Raw genomic sequence first — 20,749 nt, forward strand, 5'->3', positions numbered from 1 at the left:
TTTCATAAATGAGTGAGTTGAACTCAGAAGAGATCAATTAACTTTCCCTAGGCTGACAAGTGGTAAGACTGACACTCAAACCTGTTTACTAAATGGAAATGAAATGAGGTTAGGGTGAAGCCTGCAGCTAATCAAACCTCTCTTTGCTTGCAGAAGCCACCTGGCGAAGAGGGCAGCCCTGACGTGATGTGCTCAGAGAGCGAAGACCTTCCGTTCCAGGAGAGGTCTGCTTGACGTACCCCGGAGACTTACCATAGGAAAGGCATACCACTTGGCTGGGCTGGCGGAAGGGTGACAGCTGCATTCTCCTGTGCCTACCATGTAACCAAAAATGAAGGAGAACTACTGTTTACAAGCCCCGCTGGTGTGCCTGAGCATGCTGTGCCACAGCCAGGCATTTGCTCTGGAGCGACGAAGCCACCTGCGGCCCTTGTTCTATGGACATCATGAGAAGGGCAAGGAGGGGCAGGTGCTGCAGCACTCCAAAAGAGGCTGGGTCTGGAACCAGTTCTTTGTGATAGAGGAGTACACGGGGCCTGACCCTGTGCTCGTGGGCAGGGTAAGCTGACTTTCATGTGATGTTTACCTGTTTCCCTCCCCCATGGGAACAATACCATATGGACAATAAAAATAAAAAGCAGATAGGGAAAACACACAGGATCTGACATCAGTGAAAACCCAACATCATGCACACACATCCTCTCAGTCTTTCCCCAAGATATAAACTTACTCATGTTTCCCACTTAATGCAATACCATAATTTTTTTTCTAAAGGCTGCTTCATAGTCTACTGTAATGGAACAGATCATAATTTATTTAATCATTCTCCAACTGAGGGGCATTTCCTTGACCATGTTCTTCCCCCAACTCGGCTACTTTTCCTTTGTATTTTCATAACTCTCTTTGTGCTTTTTATCATACCTTGCTTTGCTGTATTATACATATCTATACGTTTCTCTCTTTCTCACTAAACCCCAAGATGCTTTGCACCAGAGAAAGGGTTGTGCTTGTGTCTCCGGGTTCTGGTTCTGAGTCTGACTTTGAAGAGATCAGTGAGGGGGTGTCACAGGATGGGCATCATTTTATCCCTGTTGCTCTAGGGATGGGAAATCCCATGGGAGGTGGTTTCAGATTCCTAGCCGTACTCAGGTTCTGCCTCTTTTGTGTAGCATTACCAAAAAAGCTTTAAGTGTAGAGGGTCCAAAACGTATTTGGGAAACTGACTCGCCACTCTCATTTGTGGTAAAATATGCAGGTATTTTTCAGATGGTAGTGATAAGAATGACAAGGAGATTGTTATTTATAAGCATCAGAAGTGAAATCCTACTATGTGTAGGTGCAGTGCTAGGCATGTGTTAAACCAGGTTAAAAATAATTCCTGGCTTGAAAGAGTTTGGAGTGTAGGGGGAAAGACACAGTCTCCTCAGCAGCTGAAAGAGAAAAACTAAAATGAGAAGGAGGATGGATGAAATTCAATGAAAGGACGATTTAGGATCTAAAAGACCAGCAGAAGTTACTCAACAAAGGGGGAAAGAGGCAAGGGCAGAGGTCTGAGGCATTTTTGAACCCATTGGATTCCTTGTTCCTTAACATAAGGAAAACATTTCATATCTATATCATTGGCATACTTGGAGGGGATTAGGGAGCCTCAGTAATATTGCTTAGGGCTGGGAATTTGTTTTTGAAAAAAAAATGTACCAAAGGAATTTTATTCATTTGTACCCCAAATGAAAAGCTATGGATATAGCCCCAGGAGGTGGAAATTCTATTAAGTAGAAGAGACAGTCTCTGAGACTTCAGCTGAGGCAGAGGTTATGTAGCTTGAGCCGTGTGCAGAGTTCCATGTAAATAGCTCCGAGAAGACAGAACCTGCTGCCGTGGGACTGTCTCACTGGGGAGCCATGATGTGTTACAGTGGGAGGGCTACACAGAGGGCAGGATCTGGGGAGCCCTGTCATCATCTCTGTGGACGCAGCCATGATCATGGCTACTAGAAGGGAACATAGGAAAAAGGGGGAGTCAAAGTGTGTCGGCAGCTCACACCTGAGCATGAGTCTCATGTCAGAATGGATGTGGGCGGGAAAAACTAGCTGCATCATAGGAATTTTCCTTTTGAAATGGTGCTGGGCTAGTTCCCCATAAATCAGAGCAATCGAGAAGCTGACTTGTTCTGTAACAACCTTTCATTTGACGACATTCAAGGTTGAGTGCTTCAAGATTCCCTGAAAAAGTCAAATTTGGCAAACCATAGAGGTTCAGATGTCTTGTAGGAAATGCAGTCTGTGTTGTGCTGTGCCTTGCTGAGGAGGGAGACCGCCCATCTGTGAGTCAGGGCTTGGCTGGGCGTGGCACAGCGACTGATCCCTTGAAAGAGTCCACTCATTGCCCAAACTGGTTTCTGTGTGAAGCCTGATAAATATCATTGTCAGTCCTGGAACTCCTCTTTGTAAGAGAGAAAGGGAATTCATATCTGACTTGCAAATCTGAAAACAAAGTAAGAAAAAAAAAACTCAAGGATGAGTGTATTCTGTAAAATTTTCAGTTCTTTGGCTGCTCATGAAATTTCTCGCTTTAATTCCTAAGGAAGGTGTCAGATTCATGTGTCCTGTAGGAAGACCTCCACAAACTTTCAGTCTCTGGCCACTTTGACTTGTTTCTTCATTCCTCAGCCACAGGACAGATCCCCTAACTTTTGACAATTCTGGAAGCAGAGAATACAGAGGAACACACCCCCACCACCCTGGGAAGGGCTGGGGGCCAGGAGGGAGGGACCTCGCCTATGTACGAGAAAATGTTATGAAGATTGGAGCAATTCTGTCCATCCGCTATACACCATCAAATAACTTCCTATGTCATTCACAAATGGTCTTGTTCTTTGAAAGTGTGTCAGCCACGATTTCACAACAACACACAGCTCGTGGTGAATAAGAAATTCCGAAGTAAAGTTTTATTTTTTTTTTCCTGAGACATCGTGACCTTTGTAATACCTCCCCAAATGTATTCCTCTGAACTGAAATATTTGGTGTATTTGAAACACCACGAATCCATTAGGTATCTTTTCGGAAACTGAAATAATATGGAAATTTTAAAAAGCTTCATGTTCAATCTTGCTTTGTGACGGGGCCGGCTCTCTATGCTTTGTGTTTCATAGTCATAATTAAAATTAGAGTAGTAATAATAATAATCCATTAGCATTAATAATACTATTAACATTGTAATATTAAATATAATTAGTAATAACAATTATTTTTTTATTATTGTAAATGTCATTTGGATAAAACATTTCAGCTTGTCATGGGTTTTCTTATATAGCAGGGAGAATCAAGGGTTTCTTGTTCACTTGCCTGCTGTGGAAGCCTATGAGAACAGGAAAAATAATGCTTCTCCCACAAAGAGCATCATGAGGGTCAAACTACTCAAATTAGGATGAAGCCTTCCGAAATTGAAAGGGAACAACAAAGTGTAGAGAGTTCGTTGCACAGGAAAATCAAATGAGGTCTTTGGAGGTAGTTCATGTTCCAAAATCAGGGCTGACTCAAGGTCAAAAGATACAGGGCTGGTAGTCAAGGAACCTGGGTGATTTCTTAGCCTGGCAAGTATGGATTTAGGAAGGTTTCACCTTGTCTCTAGGCTTTGCCCAGAGGGAGAAACCTCAAGGATTTTAAGGTTGTTTCTAGGGTCTATGGAAATGCACATGTATTACCCCATCCCACTTGACCATCCTCTGTGGTCAGAATGGAATTTCCTTCTATGAAGACATATCCCCAGATGTGTCTGCAGATCAGAGTGCTGCACAACAGCAATTCTGCGGAGATCTTATCAGTTGACTTGTTAGAGATAACAGAGTCCTAGACACACCCCAAGGGTCCCTTGAAGAGGAGCCCCAAAAGAGGTGATAATAATATGCACACTGTGGGTGAGGTAGTCCTAGATGTATCCACGCAGAAGGGCACCTGAATTTACTGTTAGAGAAAAATGGCAAGGTGAGGAATGAAGTGTGTGCTCTGACTTTTATTGGGTAAAAATAAGCTAGGAGGACACATGTGAGTGTAGAGATCTACTTGCAACTGTGTAGATGAGAATATCTTCCAAAGGATTCACATGAATCTGGTAAAAAAATGGTGACTTCTGAACAGAGAAGATGAAGGATAAGGAGCCTGAAACCAGAAAGACTTATGATTACATAAATGCATATATGTATTTTTAAAAATATGATGCATTTCTTTCAAAATTAATATTATGATATATGTGTATGTGTGTATATTTTGAATGTGCACATGTGTATGGAATGAAGGAAAGGAAGAGAATGAATCTTAGAATGAAAAAGAAAAATGTTTGAACCTTGGCCTGGTTGTTCCTCAGCTGTGTGACCCTGGCCAAGGCAAAGATCTTCCTTAAGATTCTGTCTCTTCATTTGTAAAATAAGGGTGAACTCTAATGATGTGTGTATGTGTGCACATGCACATATGTGTGTGCAGAGATTGTAGCAATCAGAGTGGGTCACTTTCTCCCTGCTCCACCACTTGTGAAATTACAAATCTCCGTTTCTCTTTTCCTAGCTTCATTCCGATATTGACTCTGGTGATGGGAACATTAAATACATTCTCTCAGGTGAAGGAGCCGGAACCATTTTTGTGATTGATGACAAATCAGAGAACATTCATGCCACCAAGACTTTGGACCGAGAGGAGAGAGCCCAGTACACACTGATGGCTCAGGCAGTGGACAGGGACACCAACCGGCCACTGGAACCACCATCGGAATTCATCGTCAAGGTCCAGGACATTAATGACAACCCTCCGGAGTTTCTGCATGAGACCTATCATGCCAATGTGCCTGAGAGGTCCAATGTGGGTGCGTAAGTGGGGAAGACCTGCTCCACTTTCTTACCTGGTGTCCCTGCAAGTGGCCAATTTGGTGCCTGTCCTCCCCAGTCAGGAAGTAGAACTTGTGCTGTATCTTTTGTGAAAAAATAACAAACCCCAATTTTTCACTGGTGTAGTGGGAAGTTCAAATGGATTTGAGGTATTAGAGCTGAAGGTTTTTTAAAGGACAGAGAAGAGGGAAGAATGTGATTGAGTCTGGGTAATTCTGACCTTTGTATTCTCAGGTGTATGAATCAGAATCAATTATATCTAGTCTCTTATCCTTCATTTTCTCCTCTGTGAAATGGGAATGGGCCATATTGGTTGGTGTTCAGTAAATAATAGCAATGATAGTCTTTGTTGGATGGAGACCATCTAATAATATTTTATCTAATTTTTTTTCAGGGTGGGTATAGTGGAGATTGAATCCAGGGGCATTTAAACACTAAGCCACATCTCAACCCTTTTAATTTTGTTTTTTTGTTTGTTTGTTTTGTTTTGAGACAGGGTCTCACTAAGTTGCTTAGGGCCTTGTCAAGTTTCTGTGGCTATCCTCAAACTTGTGATCCCCTTGCCTCAGCCTTCCGATTTGTTGGGATTATAGGTGTGCACCACCGAGCAAGCCCAGCTTTATTTAATTTTTTTATGTGATTACATAATTATTTATTTGCAATGTACCAGGTCCAACTGCGTCTATTTTATAGATTAGAAACACAAGGCAGAAGTAGGTTAACTAATTTACCCAGGGTCATCTGCATGATTAAGTGGATCCAGAATGCACAGTTCACTTCACCACATTATGATACCTGTGGATTTAGAAGTAGGTGTGTCATTCCAGTGTGTTTGAAGGCAGACTGCATTGCTAAGTGGTAAGACTCTGAAGGCATTCTGTGAGTGGCCATCTTCTGGTAATAACTTCCATTTGGCTTTCTAGCACACATGCAGTTGTAGTCTTTTGACAAGCACACCTCAGATGACAAAAGGTCCGTCTTTCACACAGTGGGCAGGCCTGTTCTGATCAGGGGTGCATGTGATCACATGAGCTCAAACGAATGTAGGCACCATCAGCATCACACAGTCCATTTTGATGAATGAGCAAACCAAGTCCTAAGTATGAGGGTCAGCTAATTCAAGAATGTTAGATGTGTTTTGACAGCCTCAAGGCCCTCCCACTCTGCATATGGGAGCCTCTTGGATCCTCCTTCCTCTTCCAAGTAAATTCAAGCTCTTCTCATACTTTGTGAAATCAGGTCAAGCCATTTTCCAACCTCTTCCCTTCCCACTTCCCACAGAGGATTTTTTTTTTAACTTTCTCAATAAACAGGTCTGGATTCTACTGAGAAATAATAGACATCAACTAAATCTGTATAAATAGGGGATGGCAGAGTCAGGAACTGAGCTGCGAGAACAGCAGAGAGGTGGTATGGGAAAGCTAGCTATCTAAAAGGATAACCCACAGGAATTTTTATTGTTCTCAGCACTATGGTCCTGGGTGCTTCAGTATAGCACCCAGATTGTCCACAATGGAATATAAAAGTGGAGTCCTGAGTGTCAGACAGTACTGGGACACAATCCTTGCTGTACCTCTGACCAGCCACATGAACCCAGGCAACTTCTCATACCTTTCTAAGTTTGCATTTCATCATCCATAAAATAAGGTTAAGTAAAATGGATTTAAAATACAAAGAGTTGAAAAGCACTTAGCAAAAGTTTTAGAAGTAAATTAGTCATGAAAATTAGTAATTTGCTTAGCTGTGATATGATCCTTTTCTCCTTTGTAAAGTCTCCATTGGAGATTTGAACTTGGGAAGAGTTCAAAAAAGACCATTCGCATAAACAATGAATTATGGGAGGTAACCAGAAAAGAGTGAGATTTACTTGGACAGGAGATGAAAGTCTCTGACAACACTGTAAAGTAAGAACAGTTAGAAACAACATCTCTGGGCCTCCTTGACTCCCACACAGATCCTTCTTCTCTGATGAAAATGTCCGGAAGGAACCAGCTGTTTTCTTTGCTTACTGAATTGGGGCTAGACTCCTGACTCTGGCCATAAACAATTTGTGAAAGAGATTGCAAAACATCATACCTCTCACTCAAATGTCCCACAAGTAAAATGGATATAAAAAACACCCAACAGTAGGGTTTTGAACAACCAATAAAAAAACAAAAAAAAAAAAAAAAAAAAAAAAAAAAAACACCCAACAGAGGAATTCTGGCAGAATGCATGGAATGAGTCCCAAATGGTGCCTGGTGCAGAGAGGCTGGGAAATTGACAATTTTCTACTTCCAGCTCCTCTTTCCTCTCTCCAGTGTTCCATACCCCAGATATTTGGTCCTTGTGAGCAGCAAAGAACAGTTCGCTGGTTTATCCTCTTTGGGACCCATGAATGCATGCCTCAGATCATACAAGGTGCATGCTGGTGAGCTCCTGTCATGTGGCTGCTAGACTGATTAGAGGTGGAAAGATGCTGTTTTCATGTCAGTAGGCAACAACGTTCTGCACAATATTTATAGCCATAAATTAATTAAAATGTAGTATTAGCCGCAACTTTATTACATGCAAGGCTACAATAAATGATATATTTATTGCCAGGCTACAGATGGAAGGTTGCACTCTGTCCTTTCGTGAAATGCAATTCATCATTGATTTTCATTTATTATGCTCTTTGGGAAGATTTTTATTTAATTATTTGATATACTGAGCATTTCAATTGCATGAGCCTTAGAATGTTTGGGCAAAGATGTTCATATTATTATTTTAACTACTAAGCAAAGCGGAATGTAATAGGAATATAGAAAGTTTTGTTTTAAACCATGCAATTAAAAGGAACAGGAAAGAAAGAGAGAAGGAAGAAAGGGAAAAATAAAGATCACTTTGCATCTCAACTCCAGGAAATGGAGAATCTGTTGACTGATTGTGAGGCCCTCCTCTGAGTTTCATTTTAAAATAAAACTTTGTAAACAAGAATGTAATTTGAAAAGCCAAGGGATGTTTCTAATTAATTTATTCCCCTTTTCAGGAACATCAGTAATCCAGGTGACAGCTTCTGATGCAAATGATCCCACCTATGGAAACAGTGCTAAATTAGTGTATAGTATCCTTGAAGGACAGCCCTACTTTTCAGTGGAGGCACAGACAGGTACTGTAGAATGTCACTGTCATTGTGATTTGTGATGCATTGGGAATAAGGAGTTCACACCTGTTCACGAAACCTATTGGTCTCCCAAGTTTTCCCAAATCTGAAATAAAAATAAAGAGGGCCACCTTAGAGGAATCCTGTGAGGATTAGACACTCCATGCATGTGCCTGGCAAACAGTTGGCTTACAGTGTGACATATTTATTATTGTTGTGTCTGTGTTTCACCTGGTTACCACAAATGATTTCAAACTTCAACTTGAATGTCAGAAAGGTCTTGAACTGTGGATTCAGATTAAGAGACCCCCACACTTGGAGTCTGGTGTAAATACCAGTAGCTCTCAAAGCATGCTTTGAAGACCACTATGCAAGCTAGGGAGTGTCAGAGGAGGGTGTTAATATTCATGTTGCCTCAGGAGAGAGACAGTACTTTCCCGATCTCCCCTGCTGTGAGCATAGATTACCAGTGGACATCAGCATCTAGATAAATAATTTATACATTTCTTATAGAAAACAAGAGCAAACCCAAAAAAGTGAATCAATACAATGACTGAAACAGAAAACAAAATCTGTCACTTTATTTACACCAAATTTAACTCTTGACTAGAATAAACATTACAATCCTACAAAGCTGATCATCCATGATATTATTTCAGGGGCCTGTATGTCCCATTATTTTAAAAGATATTTACCAATAATCTGTGCCTCTTCTTATCACTAATTTGATAACATATGTATATGTATGTGTATACATAGCCTACCAGATATTGTTCATTTACTTGGTATAATTTTCTTTTACCTAAGTATTCATTTATTTGCTCAGAATATGATTTATGCAGTTAGTTGCTATGATTTCTCAAAGGCATTTCTCATAACCCTTTCCAGGATAACCAAAAATACATATGGGACTTCATCTAGATTGTCGACATGTTAAAAATTGGAGCTTTCTTTGTCTCAGGGATGCACGAAAAACTACTGGTTGGAACCTACCAAATTTTTTAACATATAAGGGAAAAAATGAGTTCTAGGTATTGCTCAGAAACAGACAAGTGTTGGGGAGGAAGAGACAGATCAGGACTGAGTTTCTTCAGTGTTCCTTTTATACTTTTAAGACAAGTACTACCTTATCTTCAGAGAGAAAAACATTGCACATCCTCCTTGAGATTGAAGTGTAGAGTGGTCATGCCAATCATGTTCCAGTATCCAGGGATTATGATGAATTCAATCATGAATTTATTATTGTTGTCAGTGATAGTAGACAGTACATATTTGTATAAGCATTGCATATATTCCTAAATCATTTGTTTTGCTCTTTCAAAAAAATAATATTAACATTTTACAGTATTCTGTGAAATATATGCCTCCCACTTTAAATTGAATATGAGCAATAAAAATGTTTCTAATGATCACATGTAGAGATAGATTTCCAAAAATCCTGCTAGAAGTTCAAAGATATTTGTTTAGCCATGGACAGCCATGCGGGAGGGAACTCAAACTTCAGAATTTTTACATATGAGAAAAATGAGGTTATTATTTGCATGCACAGTGAAGCAAACAAAATGAAAATTAATGCAGTTTACATAATATTCATGATTTTCTTGAAAAGACACTGATGCTTCAGGTGTGGTTGCTTTCAGTTACAATTATCATGTTAAAATGACTTTTCTTTCAGAAAACAGGTTGTTTTACTCATCCGGTGGTTAAAACATTTCATTGCTTTAATGTTATAAATGAGTATCTGTGATGTTTCCTGCTCACCTGCCCAGGTATCATCAAACAGCCCTTCCCAACATGGACAGGGAGGCCAAGGAGGAGTATCACGTGGTGATCCAGGCCAAGGACATGGGTGGACACATGGGCGAACTCTCAGGGACAACCAAAGTGACGATCACACTGACTGATGTCAATGACAACCCACCAAAGTTTCCACAGAGTAAGTAGGTGGGCTTGGCTTCACTGCCACCAGCAGCCCCCCATCTATATTGACCCCTTCCTGCTTTGCTCAGCTTGTGAAAAGGAAAATGCAGAAAACTAGGAGCTCTTTATGTCATTCTTGCAGAAAGCAAAGGCAAGATGACAACAACCACAAAACTTCAGTGGAATAAAGGTAGTGGGACAAAGAGAAGGCGTGACAATTTCTATGACTCGTTTTGCTAGGGATTTTATCTACTAACACTGTGATCTAGTACTTAACCTTCCTCTGTCTTAGTATTCTTATTACTAACCTGGGTATGATAATATCTAAATCAATCATTCGTTACTATGTAACAAACTGCCTATGAGTTTTTTTGTTTGTTTGTTTTATCATGAGTCTGTAATTCGGACAAGGCTTATAGGACACGGCTCTTCCCTGTTTTCCACAGTATCAGCTGGGCTCAGCCCCACTGAGGCTGGAAGATCCACTTCCAACATAGCTTTCTCACATGTCTAGTGGGCCCATATTAATTTTTGGCTCCTCTCCCTGTAAACTTTCGGTGGCTGGGTCCCAAAGACAAGAGCCCCAAGGACATCAGACAGAAACTGCATTGCCTCGTGTGACCTAGGCTCTTGAAGTCACATTGCAACCTTTCCAGTGTGGTCAGAAGGCTACCAGAAGTAGAGTGGGGTTGCTATAGACCACACCTTTCCATAGAAGAACCATCAAAGTCGTGTTGAAAAGTATGTGGGATAGGAATTATTTCTTGAGCTCTTTGTGAAAATGCCATCTTCCACAGTATCTAATTAGTAGGATTACAGTTAGGACTACAAAAGCTAGTGTAAAGTCTTAAAATGACAAACAAACATCAGCCACTGTTATCTGGGTTGTACTAAAAAGTTTATCGAATTGCTGAGGGAATTAAAAAAAATGATTTTGGAAGGTTGTGATTAATAATTGTGATTACAACCACCATCTTTTCCATTATTTCATGATAAGTCCCTAATATTATAAATCCCTGCAAAACCCCACATTTCACAGATCAAACTGGCTTCCATCAAAAGTGGCATAAGTTGCCAAAGGACTGTATCAAAGTCAAACTTTGAACACAAATCCACTCATATGGAGGTGAATACAAGGGTAGAGTGGGATCACAATGCTAGTCCCAGGGAGTGGGGTTCACCACAAAGGTATCTCTTTTTTGAGAAATCCATAAATTTATTACCAGAGAGATGGCACTGAAAATGGAAGAATAAAAAAGAAAACCAAATGTGGCCCCAGAGAGGCACCATGGTTACTCAAAGCTGTCCAAAGAACAGTATAGAAAATGGAAACATTGAGGTGGAAGATTAGAGGCAACCATCAGTTCTCATAGGGTCTCCCAAATGGGGAAAAACTGCTTTGCCTGGTTAGGTACAAGATTCAGCATCGTCAACAAGATTAAGGCCCATATAACATTTTAAAAGCCACATGCTTCATTATCCACATTATAATATTGTTTGATGTGCTGGAAGGAGTAGGGCACATGGGATTATTAATGCATAGCTGTTATTGTTCTTGCTCATAGAGAATCCTATAGTAAAGTTACAGTGTAGCTGTACCAGCTGCACCAGTTTCATGGTCATGAACTTGAATGAAATTTATAGGAACTCAACTTATACCAGGTTTTCTAAGCCTTTCCCTATGTTGGTGATTATCTATAGATATTCCCACCGTGCCTTTAACATGAAAGGCACATGAGATGAAATTGAATTTGGTTCTGAACTGAAAATATGTAAAGCCAAATAATATAAATACACAGTATTGTAGGAAACTATGAAAGAGGAAAATAAAACATAAAGAATTTAACTCATTTGCCTTCCACTGCCTTTTTACACAACTAAGCCACAACCTACCTGCATACTATCATCTCCTAACAGAAGGCCCACTTGTCTCACCAGATTTCTAGCTAATGTGTATATATCAGGGTGCTGCCATTGGCTTTAAGTGACTCCACTGTCACTGCTGCTCAGTCCCTTTGGTTGAGATTAGATATCTTCCTCTAAACATATTTGGCCTCATTCTTCAAAATTAATCTCTTTCTCCTTCTCACCCATACAGATTTATCTTACACTTGTGTGTTCACTCACATTCATACACGTACACAAACACACTTACATGAATATCTGTCATACATTCATCACACACTCACGACATATTCAAACACACAACCACACACTTTCACACCCACTTGCACAACTCCTTTACCCATTCACACATACACACTTGCCCTCGCATAAATCATACACACATAACCACAACCCACTCATCACCCTAAACCCCTGGCAGTGCAGTGACATTAGTGTGTACATATTTGTGGATTTTTGTTCTCTTTTGCGTATCTCCTCAAGGGAGAAATCTTGACTCTTGCCACTGAGTTTGTGCAGAATGGAACAGTGCCTGGCACATATTAGCTTTCCAATAAATGTTGAATAAATATCGATGGAAGGGCCACACTGTGGGAAAACTTTTCAGAGAAGGTAGTGCTTCAGTTGGTGGCAGAAGAGCAAAAGTAAGAGGCGAGCCACATTCTGAGTTCAAAGTGTCCTAACCTTGAAAGTTAAAATTTGCATTTGATTTTAAAATAAATAGGGAGCTTGTCAATGTCTTTTAAATAGTGAAGGGTATTTCAGTTTATTTTTTTTTCTGGGCAATTGGCAATGCCATAACTGGTCCTTAAAGGCACTTAAAAGAAGACTGAGCTATTTGAAATCATGTATGGTTCTCCACCATTGTCTGTTGAGAAATGTAACTGAGTGTGGCTCTCCTGCCTCACACGTGGCAGGTAACCTCAGCATTACACCCAGGACTCCAATATTGTTTTATCATCCTTTGTAGAGAGCATTCTTCTGGCAAGCAGGCCATCTGGGACCTTCTTCCCAGCCATTCACTTCTTTCATGTTTTCAATCAATAGAAAGTTCAATTTCAAACCCCTTTGAGAAATTTATTGGGATTCAATGAAATCTGAAGTCTTACAGCTGCCAAATAAAAAGGGAAATAAGAGTAGATGTCTTCTTCTACCTCTAGGCGTATACCAGATGTCTGTATCCAAAGCAGCTGTCCCTGGAGAGGAAGTAGGCAGAGTGAAGGCTAAAGACCCAGACATTGGAGAAAACGGTTTAGTCACATACAACATCGTTGATGGAGACGGTATGGAGCTCTTTGAAATCACCATGGACTACGAAACACAGGAAGGTGTGGTAAAGCTGAAAAAGGTGAGTTAGGGTGAGGGATGGCTCCGGTCAGTGATGTGGTTTGTTCTGCCCAGGTGACAACGAAGGTGACAGGGAATGGAAGGTGAAGAAAGAGGATGTGAGAGACACTTGCTGTGCAGTCAAGTGCTGAGCTCTGGGGAAATAACAGAACCGTGTTCCTTCCTGTTACTGCCCAGGGAGCTGACAAATCGTGCCCATGATTCCATGAGGTTTCTGGTTAGATGGCCTATGTTTGGGCACCATTCTCTAGTGAATGGAAGACAGTTAGACGAAGCCTGCATTTTGTAAAAGCAGCCCTTAGCTCCGTTGGCCCTCCCCACTGAGCCTGTTAACATAGGTTGTTCAGAACCCCTCTTATTTCAAACATCCAAGTTCACTGCTTCTGGTGGGCTCTTTTTGAAACTTGATCCAATCAGATTCCTTCTTGACTTTCTTTTAGCATTGAACGTGGAGAAACAATAACAGACCCTCTACCACAGTCAGCTAGACCATCATTAGAAACATGTCTCTTGGATTAATTCATTAGGAAGAGGAATTAATGATTTCCTCTAATTTTCTTTTATAAATCTAACATTTGTCCAGTATGAGCTCTTGGTCAGACATAGCCTGAACCTCTTCAAACATCTTCTCATTTATTTTTACATGGGGGAAAAAAAAACATGAGTAATTATGCCTCGACTTGATTTTAGAGACTGGGTCTCCGATGCATTAAATAATTTGACCTGGTGACAGTCACACAGCCACAGATGTGGAATTCACGCCTAGCCTATGTTAGTACAACTTCCTTCTTCAGACACTTGTTGGAAATAACTCGGCCAGAAAGGGCTTATCAAGGAAGTTCAGATAAGATTCACTCTCAAGTGAAGAAGCAGTCTGTCACCACGTACTCTAAAATGGTCCCCTCTCCTGCCCCCTGATTTATCACTTGAGAAATCAACACCTCTGCATCATCAAAGTGTATGGAGCATTAAATCTGAATTGGAGGATGGGATTACCTTGGTTTTAATCAAGCGTTCATTTTCTACTTGGTTTTGTAGCATGAATATTAAACTTCTTGGTGTAAAGAGAAAGATTGGACTGTAACACTGATAAAAAAAATTAATTTGAAGAATCAGAAAAAAAATTTAAAAATGGCCAGTAGCTGGAGAGAAGAGAAGACAAGTGTGGGGTGGCAGAAGACTGGTGCTGGGAGAAAATCTTTCAGCTGGGGGAACAAGAAGTTGTGTGTTCCGGAAAGCTGTTTTTTCATGACATTGGAAAGTATGTTGGGTTTGGGGAAAATAGGGGATGCAGAAGAAAGAAAAAGGAAATGGTGATTGTCCTGAAAGAGTGAAAGAAATTGGGGTATAAGGAAGTGGAGTGAGCCCTGGATAGTTGAAAAAGTCTACATGAATGATGATGAATGGTATGATTGAGAAAGACTAATTATCAGCTCCAAGGGAATAGGTTATTCTTTTTTGTTTTTTTCCACTTTGCAATAGTAGCTGTATCAATTGTGTGTGTCGCCTCAAGCTGTCAACTTACTTTGTTAATTAATATTACTGTCCCTCCTGCTTGACACTATCATGAACATTCCATCCTTTGCTTGAGTAATTGGATAGTTGGTTATGCTAAGTTTGTCACCTGTTTTTTAGTGTATTCCGGGCATAAACACACACCGTGTCTCTAAAATTTTAAAACATTTAAATCACCCCTGTGGATCTCACACATGGCAAATGAGCTCTCTACAGATGATTTATTTGTGCACTCCCCTTATTCCTATATTTATTTCAGTAAATGAAATACTCTTCTCTGAAACAATGATGTTTAAGTTTAAAACAATGTAAAGGAACATTTGGTTTAACTTGTAGCACAACGTTTCAAATGTTCATCAGAAAGAAAAAAAAATCAAAGGTCAATTTAACACAATAAAACTGTAGGTCCTTGTGGAAGTTATCATATACAATTTAATAAAAGAGTATGAAGAGCTCATGGGGACATTTTTGCATTTTAAGGATATTCTTTATTACAGTATTTTAATTCATTTCTTAATATATTCTTCCACCAAGAGTTACAGAGTTCATATTATTTACCAGTCAGGGATTTGGGGAAAGCTAGAAACCTAAATAGAAGAGATAGAGTCCTGACCACGGGGGTTGGGGGGGTGTCACAGTTGAACAGGACCATTCAGTGAAAAGATAATCAAAATAGAAGGGGTTTTCTCAGCCTTGGTAGTATTGACATTTCAGGCTGGGTAATCCTTTGTTGTAAGGGGCTCTTCTGTGCACTATAGGATGTCGGGAGAACCTGGGCTTCTCCTCACTAGAGGTCAGTAAGTACACACTCCACCTCACCCCAACAGGGATGATAACAACAACAAAAAAAAATAGCTCTACACGTTGCCAAATATCCCTGGAGTGACTGAGAGCAAAATCTTTCCCCAGTTGAAAATCAACTGCAATTTCAAATGACTTCAAAGAAAAGCAGTTCATGAGTTGAGTCTTGATAACTGAATAGGATTTTTCCAGACAGATAAAGAGAGAAAAGGCAAAAAAGAGAGCTCATGAAGGATTGGTTTCAATGAAAACAGGACATGGTTAACAGGCTGCGATGCATTTGGTGTTAGAGTCTTGAGACAGGTGCAGAGGGACCAAATGAGAAATGTTTGTTGGAATTCAAGGGCATTATAAAAAGAAAAAAAAAGAAACAGAAAAGGTAGTGGGCTGGTAGTGAAGGAGAAGAATTCAAGAAATGATTAATAGATACATTAATTCATTTTTTAATAGATTAAAAATTAAAAAAAAATGTTTCTTGAGTTCTGTGTCAAGATTTAACGGTTAACTACAGAAAACCTGCTCTCAGGGTATTTAGCTGATCCCTATGTTTAGTTTAAAGACCTGTGTAAAATAAAAATGAGTATTTTAGGTGCTGTTGCAGTCATTGGGCTGGGTCAGGAGGCAAAATCCAATCTGTTCACTGCAATACCTTGACCAAATGGGAATCCCATCGAATGCAAAGAAATCCCAGCAGTTTCTAAGCTGTTTATTTTCAATCAAATAAACTTGTGATGCAGTGTGAAAGCATCCTTATAAGACATCTTAACTACTCTTTATTTAAATGAAACTATATTTTACATCTGATTTTTTTTCTTTATGTGCTTTGGCCACATGTATTTAGATGTGGATCCATGGATCCATAACATTTAGCATGGTTGAAATTGTAGGGTGATATGATTTGTTAACTTAATGCCACATCATAAACATTTTACATGCTGTTATATAATATACATAATCATTTTTAATGACTACATAACATCCCATCCTATTGATGGACCATTATTTCCTTAATAAAATCTCACAGTTGGATTTGGTGTTTTGTATGTACATTTTCCCCAGATTAGATATAACCCTCTGTTATATCTCACAAATATTATGCATTTTTGAATATTATTTGTTTGGTTTTTCTGTTGAATTAATCCCTCGGGGAGAATGTTCAGAGGTGGGGATTAGTAAATAGGGGGTATTAAGATTTTTATGGCTTATGCAGTGTGTCGCCTCACTTAGCTTTATTTGGATATAAATGTTCACATGGGAAACTACCTCAAATCCTTTTTGGAAGGAGGAAGGGAATAAACTGTAAATATATTCTTAAATTTTATGCATTTATCAGCTCTACTCTTCATTCAGTCAAAACAGTTGATGCATATCATCCCCTGGTACAGCCATTCTTGGGCTTTGGAGCAGCAAAGATCAGCAAGTCTCCATAGATTCCTTTGGAATGCCCCTGTGCTAACTAAGAAGGCAGTGAGAGCTACTGAATGGCAGCTGAGACCATACAAATATGCCTGTGCTTGTTGAAAAGGACTTCATAAAGCAATGGGGCTTGTTCTGACTTCCAGAAGTCTCAGCAGAATCTTACCAACCTGGGAAAAGTCCTGAACGTCCAAGCTTGGGTTGATATGAATAAAATGTATCAGTGAGACCCTAGCATCTCCATGGTCTTGCAAATACATAATTCATTTTTTTAATAGATTAAAAATTTAAAAAAAAATGTTTCTTGAGTTCTGACTCTTTGTCAGGATTTAATGGTTAACTACAGAAAACCTGTTTCCATTGGGAACATATGTTTGGGTCCTTAGCTATAGGCCTACACACAAGTTCAAAAGGTTCTGCTTTAGGGGCATTAGTCAGCTATCTGAACAAAATGTCACCTTTTCTGATTGCATATTACCTGGTTTCAGAACTATCATATTCAAGTTCTTGATTCTGTCTAGTAAGTACAGAGATTTGTGAGAAACCGCAGCAATCTCTTATTGTTAGCCTATAAATATCATTTATTTTTGCTTCTCAGGAGCATAGCCAAGGATAAAATAGCTGCTGTGTCCCACCCAGGATGATGGAGAGGCTGGGGACAGATTTAGCTGCAGGAAAAGGAAGTGTTCCCTGAGTGCTGAGATGTAGGTGGGAAGATGATAGAAGAAGCGCCAGGGATGTTGAATGTGTATGACCTTCCTGAATCGTCCTTGGTTTCCAGTTGTGCAGAAGTGGGCGGGACTAAGCTCCAAGCTTTTATGCCCATTCAAAATAAGTGTTTGCCAAGCAAATGACAACCATGTGATTGATATGCTAGCCTTAAAAGTTCAACTTTCTCCAAACATTTGGTAGTTCATTATCATCTAGAGTGCTGAGGAGTTGTTTTCTAGGCATGGAACCTTCTTTTTTTGCCATGATTTTTCTTCTTACCCTTTGTTGACTGATTCATTTTACTTCCTCATTCAAAATTAAGAAGTGTTTTCTGTTAATTCAAATGCTACTTTTCAGTTTTTTTGTATCTGTATAAAACGTCTGTAGTGCTTATACTTATTTTTCTTTAAATAGGCATTTATCATATACATACATTTCTTCAAAGGGAAGCACTATCTTCATTGTCTTGTCACTTACCATTAATAGAAGGCCACCTAAAAATGAATGCAATCAAAACAAAATTATATCCTTATAGTTTAGTTAGAGAGTTGCACCATGGACTCCCCCAAGGGACATTGGGAAACACAATAGATACATAAGCATTATTTTGAGATGTCCAGGATTCAATGAATTGGAAAAGGATTAATTGTATCAATAAGGTAGTTATTGATACCACCTTCCCAGGTTACCCACCAACTACCTTAAGTAACATTTTGGGGACTACCTTAAGGGTTTCAGGCTTTGGGAAAAACAGTCTGGTCAGAAATCTAAAACATGAGGTTGTCAATTATGTTTAAGCTGGATGTCTAGTGTTTGTGGTGTGGCACTTGAAAGGAACATCACATTATTTCATCACACTGGCTCAATTTCAGGGGGTATTTTTATTACCAAGGTTTTTATTACTTTATAGAATGGACTTCAAAATTTATTTTTTCCTGTCTTAATTCCCTTCTTCTGGTGGCTTTGAATGACAGACTTGGACAACCATAGTGTTGTTATACAGGATGAGATTCCTGTTAGAAGACATGGTATTTCCATGTCTGTCCTTCTCTTTGAATTATCCACTAAACACACTCAACATTTCAACAATTTATTTGTCTGATTTTCTGATCAAATGGCACAGGTAATTGGATATTGAATAGACACTGATTTTCTCTCCTTGAGGAACTATTTACTTTGCCCTATGAAACAATCAGCTCTTTCTCTTCCATTATCCTTTAAAGGAATTGGTTGTCAATCTTCTCTTCACTCTTGCCAGCCTGTAGATTTTGAAACCAAGAGAGCATATAGCTTGAAGGTAGAGGCAGCCAATGTGCACATCGACCCAAAGTTCATCAGCAACGGATCTTTCAAGGACACTGTGACAGTCAAGATTGCGGTAGAAGATGCTGATGAACCCCCCATGTTCTTGGCCCCAAGTTGTATCCACGAAGTCCAAGAAAATGCAGCCGCTGGCACGGTGGTTGGGAGAGTGCATGCCAAAGATCCCGATGCTGCCAACAGCCCAATAAGGTAAAGATGCATTTATTTTAAAAGATTATATGGGGAATTTGCTGGAAAGAAGTTTGGGGGAACCACACTGTTTTGGCCAACTTTCTCGCTGAGTGATTTTAAGACCCAACCAGCACAATTGTAGAGGAGGAAAATTTAGAGTTCACCATTTTAGAGGTCCACAGAGGGCTCCATTCCTCAGGGCTCCAGGTGAGGCAGGACATCACAACTGGAGAATTTGAAAGATGAAAGCAGCTCACATCACAGTGATCAGAAAGCAGAGGCAGAGACTTCATTCGCCAGATACAAATATATACCCCAAAGCCACACCCCAAATCCCACCTCCTCCAGTCACCCCCTACCACTTCAGTTACCACTCAGTTAATCCCTGTCAAGGGATTAAATCACTAATTGGGTCAAGGTTTTCACAACCCAATCATTTCTCCTCTGAACCTTCTTGCATTGTGTCACATGGGAGCTTTTGAGTGATACCACAACACACACCATTCCATTCCAGCAGTGTCCAGATTTTAACCTTCAATAAAATTTAAACAAGATTCAGACTTAGAAGACATGAGCTTCCCTTCACCTCAGCTACTAGCTTTTTGGATAGGTCTATTCAAGTGATATAATTTCTCTCTGGAGCAGATTTCCAGATGTATACTAAATGATATAACCTGATATAACCACCAGCTCGGCCTGTCTACGTTAATGAAGTCTGATAAAGTATAAATAGTGATTATGAAATAATTACAGTAATTATAATTTATTGAATATCTTTCTCTGATCCAGTTACTCTAGTAGGTATGTTTGAAATGTGATCTGATTCGTCCCTTAACTTTATTGTTACATGAATTGTTCCCTCTTAAATGGAGAGGAAATTGAAACTCTGTGAGATGTAGTGACTGGCCCAGAATGATACCATTTGTGAGCAAGAGGGTAGGCAAGGAAATTCTGTGGGATGGCAGCTGAGCTCCTTGAACAACTAACAATGGGCCAAATACCATTAGCATGTTTTTATCATAATGAAAAACATGTGGGTTACTTAGAAAACTATCCTGCTTCCCCAATCCCATCTGGTGAGGCTGATGATAAGGATGAGAGAGGAATAGGAATGGGGCTGAGAAGGGACTTGAGCCATGGATTAAGACATTTACTTTGTGGAAACTTACTTACAGTTGCCTGAAACCTTTCTGGGACCAGATTCTAGCATGTTTCTCCACCCCAAGGCTGATCCTCCAATTTCTTTCTTGCCTAGATTCCTTCATCAGACTCTTCGCGGTCTCCTTGCCTCCCATTTCCCAGCCATTATTCTATCATCAGTCCTGTAGCCAGAGTGATCATTATAAGTGCACATCCAAATATCACACTATACCTCCAACAAAATGTCAGTGATGGAATTGTTCCACAATGCAGCCCCTCTCTGAAATAATCTAGACTCTTTTACTTGGTTTATGGATCTTCTTCAAATGCCCTCACCTCAGTGCCATTTTCTGAAGCACTTCTGCTGTCTCCCAATGCCCATTATTTACCTGTTCTTCCTGCTAGTTGAACTGTCTTTCTAAGTCATTACATTGTGCTCATTTTGTGCATATCCATTTAGGTGTCACATCTTCTAACAATACTTCCAGGGATCCCTAGAG

The 20,749-nt window shown here is 39.8% G+C and overlaps 1 protein-coding gene across 1 annotated transcript; it reads left to right on the forward strand.

The window, feature by feature from the left end:
- Positions 1–331: 331 nt before the first annotated feature.
- Positions 332–19,131, forward strand: LOC143640995 (cadherin-11-like). Its single transcript, XM_077108465.1, has 6 exons — positions 332–559; positions 4,560–4,854; positions 7,887–8,013; positions 9,776–9,936; positions 12,986–13,173; positions 18,874–19,131. The coding sequence occupies exons 1-6, from the start codon at positions 332–334 to the stop codon at positions 19,129–19,131; spliced, it is 1,257 nt and encodes a 418-aa protein (XP_076964580.1).
- Positions 19,132–20,749: the final 1,618 nt, after the last annotated feature.

The sequence above is a fragment of the Callospermophilus lateralis genome, unplaced genomic scaffold (genome assembly GCF_048772815.1).
Source record: "Callospermophilus lateralis isolate mCalLat2 unplaced genomic scaffold, mCalLat2.hap1 Scaffold_82, whole genome shotgun sequence".
In the NCBI taxonomy this organism is placed as follows: domain Eukaryota; kingdom Metazoa; phylum Chordata; class Mammalia; order Rodentia; family Sciuridae; genus Callospermophilus; species Callospermophilus lateralis.

Excerpts from the sequence above, each read along its gene's own strand:
- LOC143640995 (XM_077108465.1), top strand. The coding sequence starts at position 332 with ATGAAGGAGAACTACTGTTTACAAGCCCCGCTGGTGTGCCTGAGCATG. Across the intron at positions 4,855-7,886 it reads GCCTGAGAGGTCCAATGTGG|GAACATCAGTAATCCAGGTG; the intron begins GTGCGTAAGTGG and ends TCCCCTTTTCAG. Across the intron at positions 9,937-12,985 it reads CCCACCAAAGTTTCCACAGA|GCGTATACCAGATGTCTGTA; the intron begins GTAAGTAGGTGG and ends TTCTACCTCTAG.